Raw genomic sequence first — 5,819 nt, 5'->3', positions numbered from 1 at the left:
CAGCTCTCGGGGTTCGTTGAGTCATCCCAAAGTGGTTTGGGGTGGAAAGGACCTTAAAGATCCTGTGGGTCCATGGGCAGGGACACTTCCATGGACTTCGGACCACGGGCAGCCCACGCTCGGGGCTGCTCCAGCTGATCCCGTTCTGGTCTGGGCCCCAGGAGAGGCATTGATCCGCTTTCCCTGCAGGGAGGGGAAGGTCCAGAAGTGCTGGGGGGGCATCTTACGGAAAGGCTCCCTCGGGGCTGGATCCTCGGCAGAGGGTGCTGGGAGCAGGAGCTGAAGGTGACGCTGCATCCCGAGCATCCCAGTGCTGGAACTCCGCCGGGCAGCGCCGCATCTTCAGCCCCCAGCTCAACTCCTGGGAGTTGGGATTTTGCTTCATCATGCAAAAGTTAAAAATAGTTGCGCTTAATTCAGCACTTTTCACCTTGCTGAAGAGACCGGGAGGAGCCTCCCCGCAGGGACGGGTCAGGGACGGCGACAGCTTGGTGCTCTCCTGTCCTGCCTGCTCCTCAGCTTTGTTACCCCGCAGCTCCCAGGGCCAGGGAAGCGCAGCTCTGTTGTGGGCTGGCAGCTCTGCCTCCTCCCAGAGCTGCTCCAGGGCTCCGTGTCCCTCTGTCCCCTCCAGGCACGGGGCAGGGAAGGCCGAGGACACCTTCAAGACGTCCCCGTTCCACCTGGACCTGTGGTTCTACTTCACCCTGCAGAACTGGGTGCTGGATTTCGGGCGCCCCATCGCCATGGTGAGTGAGGGGACACGGCCCGGGGGTCCCCAGGGCTGTCCCCTGGGCCAGGGGGGTGTCCTGGAGGAGCTGGGACCACTGCCCCGCTCTGGTGGCACTGGGGCCAAGCCAGCTCCGGTCTCTGTTCCCTGTTCTCTCTCCCGCACCTTTGTTTCACACCTGGGAGGTTCCTCCTGCCATTCCCCATTCCTTGCCTGTATCCCAGCGTTTGGGGCTGCAGCTTCCAGGAGTGGCCATTCCATTTCAATGGATTTTTTTCGAGCTGGAAGCTGGCAGAAGGTTCAGGAAGATCCAGGAATCCCAAATGCCTTCCTTGACCCCACAGCTTGCCAGCGCCGGGCAGGGCTGGGAGTGGAAACTTCCAGAGAGTGATTTTTGGGAAGTTTGCTCCAAGATGAGCTGCCTGCTGTGGTCCCTGCCAACCCCCTGAAGCCCAGCTGAGCATTCCCAAGCAATCCCAACGTTTTCCCTCTCCCATGATCGCTGGTGTGCTGCTCTTCCCTCTCTCCTCAGATCATCCTCCCTCTGGAGTGGTTCCCTCTGAACAAACCCAGCGCTGGAGATTATTTCCACATGGCTTACAACGTTATCACCCCCTTCCTGCTGCTGAAGGTAAGCCTGGCAATGTCCAGGGGTTCCCCATTGCCAATTTTGTAAAGTTTCAGAGGTTTTGAGGGTGTTGGTTATTCCCAAATTCCTGCCAGTAAGGAAGAGTTAAGTGGATTTGTGATGCCACCTCAATTTCCTGCGTGTCCAGAGCAAATGCCCCTGGAATTCTGGCTCCAGGAGGAGTCAGAGCTGAAGGTAAACCTGGGAATGTTCAGGGGTTTTCCATTCCAGGTTTTGCAAAGGCTCAGAGGATTTTAGGATGTTGGTTATTCCCAAATTCCTTCCAGCAAGGAGGAGTTTCCCACCCCAGGAAGGATTTGTGGTGCCACCTTTTAAAGGCACCTCAATTTCCTGCATATCCAAAGCAAATCACTTCCCCCTGGAATTATGGCCTCAGGAGGGGTCAGAGCCCTGTTACCAAATGATATTTTTAGGACAACATCCACCCTTGGCTTAAAAGGCAGCTGGAAGCAGAGTGGATTTTCTGAATTGTTCAGAGCTTAATTCCACTTGATCTTTGACATTGGAATTGTGGCTGGAGCCTGAATTTATCCGGCTCCAGCTGCCAACCTCTGGATCCCATAAACCATTCATGAGGTGAAATCCTGTCAGATCATTAGGAATCTTCTCCCATTAAACACTTGAGGAGAAAGCAATTAAAAATCTATTTTAACCTTCATTAGCTGGGAATTGAATTATGGCCTGAGGTGGAAATGATTCCCTCTCGATATTCCGGGAGGATTTCAAGGCTGGGGGCAAGAAGGGAATATCCAGGGTGTGGGAGCTGACCCTTCCCAGGTGATTTCTGCAGGGCTCACCCACAGAAAGATCCAGGATGCATTTCCCTGGCCCAGGGACATGTCCCCCCTCCTGTCCCCTCCAGGACCTTGTGCTCTCCTTGTCCTCCTGTGACGTCCGTGCCGCAGCTCCAGGGGAAGGGAAAGTTAAGCCTCCAAATTAAACCCAAATAAGGTCAAAATTAAACACAAATAAGGAGCTTTTCCCTGCTTGGGGAGGGCTGCAAAGCTGATTTAGGCAGAGGGGGGGCCCTGGCTGATCCCAGAGCTGACCCAGCCAAAGCTGGAAAACTCCTGGAGCTGGGATCTGCCTCGGGAGCTCTTCCCTGCTGTGCAAGCTGAGAGTGGAGCTGCATCCCACAATTCCTGCTCCTGTTCCAAGGCTTGAGCCAGCCTCAGGTGCTCGAGATGGGGCAGGGAGAGAGCCCAGCACTGCAAGTGGTGCCCAGAAATTGCCCCGAGTGGTTTTGTGGCACTCGGCTCCTCCTGGCTGTGGGGTCAAACTGTGGGGGGCTGAGTCCTGTTCCATGGGGAAGAAAGGGAACAGAACCCCAAAATGTTCACTTGGGCAATCCTGAAGTGTCCTAAAGCTCTCTGTGGAGCTGAGTCCTGTTCCATGGGGAAGAAAGGGAACAGAACCCCAAAATGTTCACTTGGGCAATCCTGAAGCTCTCTTCAGATCTGAGTCTAATTCCATGGGGAAGAAAGGGAACAGAACCCCAAAATGTTCACTTGGGCAATCCTGAAGCTCTCTTCAGATCTGAGTCTAATTCCATGGGGAAGAAAGGGAACAGAACCCCAGAATGTTCACATGGAGGATCCTGAAGTGTCCAGACAGGGTGGGAAGTGTGAGGAGCTCTGTGCTGGAGGCTCTGCGGCCACTGGAGGGCACATCCAACCACATCCAGTCCTCTCCAGAGGCAGGAGAACCACGGCCTTTTAATGAGGAAACCCTCGTTAACAGCAAACCAAACGAACTCTTGGGGTTGAAAGCAGCAGAAACCCCTTTAGAGGTTTTCCTCCCAAAATTACCCTAAGCCAGGACAGGTGGTTACATCTTTGAGAAAAAGGGATTTGCTGAACTTTCCTGAGTTTATACCTTTAAAACCTGAGGGCCAGTGCTTAAAACCAGGCCTGTAACACTTGATTTGAAGCACCCTGGCAGAATGACAATATTTGTCTTGGAATATTTACCTTGGGTTCATTTAAAATTGCACTTAATGCCATTTCTAATTCCTATCCCAGTAAACCAAGGCTATCTGTTGCTGTTACGACATGAAACTCTTGGGATCTGTTTGAGTAGCAACTTTCAGTGAAAGGCAGAGTGCCTGGAATTGGATTTTGGTGAGATACGGGTGCCTTACCTGCAGAAAGCAATCCATTCTCTTCAGCACAGCCTAACTCTGTCAGCTCCTGGTGCTAAAAACACAAAACCTGTGCCTCTGACCCCAGTATGAGGTCACTCAGGAGTCGGACTTGATGATGTTTTGGGTCCTTTCGAACTCAGGATATTTTGGGGTTTTTGGTGATGAATTTCTGAGCGCTCTGACAAAAAACCCCAAAACCCAGCGAGGGCAGGAGCTGCCACATCCCTGCTGCTCCTCCTCCTCCTCCTCACGCCCTCCCTGTGCCTGCAGCTCATCGAGAGGTCCCCCAAGACCCTGCCCAGGTCCATGGTCTACGTCAGCATCATCACCTTCGTGATGGGCGCCAGCATCCACCTGGTGGGGGACTCGGTGAACCACCGGCTGATCTTCAGCGGGTACCAGCACCACCTGTCTGTCAGGGAGAACCCCATCATCAGGAACCTCAAACCCGAGACCCTGGTGAGGCCTGAGCGGGGATCTGAAACCTGAATTTGTAAATTATAGAGGAAACTCAAACCTGAGACACTGGTGAGGCCTGAGCGGGGATCTGAAACCTGAATTTAGAAATGGTAAAGGAACCTCAGACCTGAGACCTGGTGAGGGCTAAGCTGGGTTTGTAAATTCTGAATTTGTAAATGGTAAAGGAACCTCAGACCTGAGACCTGGTGAGGCCTCAGCTGGAATCTGAAATCTGAGTTCATCAATAGTAAAGGAACCTCAAACGTGAGACCCTGGTGAAGGCTGAGCAGGGATCTGACACCTGAATTTGTAAATGGTAAAGGAACCTCAAACCAGAGACCCTGGTGAGGGCTGACCAGGGTTCTAAAATCTGAATTTGTAAATGGTAAAGGATCCTCAAACCTGGCTCAGCTGGACTCTGAAACCTGAATTTATAAATGGTAAAGGAACCTCAAACCCAACACCCTGGTGAGGGCTCAGCTGAGTTTGTAAAATCTGAATTTATAAATGGCAAAGGAACCTCAAACCTGGCTCAGCTGGGCTCTGATAGCTGAATTAATAAATGGTAAAGGAAACTCAAACCTGAGACCCTGGTGAGGGCTCAGCTGGGATCTGAAATCTGAATTTATAAATGATAAAGGCTGAGCTGGGCTCAAGCATTTCTAAAATTGGAATTTAGAAATTATAAAGGAACCTCAAACCTTAGACCCTGGTAAGGGGCTCAGCTGGGCTCAGGTATTTATAAAATCTGAATTTATAAATGATAAAGGAACCTCAAGGCAAAGGCCTTGGTAAGAGGCTGAAGTGGGTTCTAAAATCTGAGTTTATAAATTATAAAGGAACCTTGAGCCTTAGACCCTGGTAAGGGGCCGAGCTGGGCTCAGGCATTTCTAAAATCAGAATTTATGAATGACCCGGGTAAGAGACTGAGGTGGGTTCAAGCATTTCTAAAATCAGAATTTATAAGTGACCCTAGTAAGAGACTGAGGTGGGTTCAAGCGTTTCTGAAACCCGAATTTATGGATGATGAAGCTGTTGGGGATGTGCTCGTTTGCTAACTGGGATTCTCCCGCCGTGTCCTGTCACAGATCGATTCCTTCGAGCTGCTCTACTACTACGACGAGTATTTGGGGCACTCCATGTGGTGAGTGATCCCAGATCGTGGGATGGCACAGGGGGAAGGGCAGAGCTTAAAGTGGAACAAAAACCCCCCGAGCCAGAGCTGGCTGGGGATAATGTTCTGCTGGCCAGGGCTGGATTAGGATTAGGATCCAGATTAGGGTGGATCTGGCAATCGCTGGAAAATCCCCTCTGCTCAGGGATATTTTGGGATTGGGGGGCCAGAGGAACAGCTTCTCCTTCCAGGAGTGGACAGGAGGTTCCTCCTGGTTCCTTCTCCAGCACCCCCAGATGTGCCCCAAACACCCCAAATACCCCAAACACCCCAAACATTTCAAACATCCCAAACACCCCAAACATCCCAAATACCCCAAATATCCCAAACATCCCAGATCCCCCAAATATCCCAAGAGGAGGGCTTGGCTGGGCCTGCACCCGCTCTGGGTGATCCTGGGGGAATCTCTCCCGCCTGATTTGGGGTTCCTGGAGTGCTGGGAAGGAGCAAACCCCATTCTTTGGAGCCCTTTAAAGGGAAGAAGAGCTCGGGGGGGTTTAGGAATCCTGATCTCTATCCCAGGAGCACAGGAGCCTGGGAATGCCCTGCTGGAATTGTCCAAGGCAGCTGGAGCCCAGCTTTGCATTCATCAGCAAATTCGGGCTTTTCCTGCCCGAATCCCTGAGCAGGGAATCCCTGCGCAGGGAATCCCACAGCAGCAGCAGGA

The 5,819-nt window shown here is 52.1% G+C and overlaps 1 protein-coding gene across 1 annotated transcript in view; it reads left to right on the top strand.

Moving 5' to 3' along the window:
* The first annotated feature begins 386 nt into the window (after positions 1-386).
* Positions 387-5,819, top strand: part of CLN6 (CLN6 transmembrane ER protein) — a 6,575-nt gene continuing 1,142 nt past the window's right edge. Inside the window, exons 1-4 of the mRNA XM_005424291.2 lie at positions 387-746; positions 1,260-1,358; positions 3,790-3,978; positions 5,067-5,122. Of these exons, the coding sequence (XP_005424348.2) occupies positions 387-746; positions 1,260-1,358; positions 3,790-3,978; positions 5,067-5,122 (704 nt within the window). The remainder of the gene's footprint in view (positions 747-1,259; positions 1,359-3,789; positions 3,979-5,066; positions 5,123-5,819) is intronic.

Source organism: Geospiza fortis, unplaced genomic scaffold (assembly GCF_000277835.1).
Source record: "Geospiza fortis unplaced genomic scaffold, GeoFor_1.0 scaffold2, whole genome shotgun sequence".
Lineage (NCBI taxonomy): Eukaryota > Metazoa > Chordata > Aves > Passeriformes > Thraupidae > Geospiza > Geospiza fortis.
Note: the sequence above shows the minus strand (reverse complement) of the source record. Positions and strands in the feature narration are given on the sequence as shown.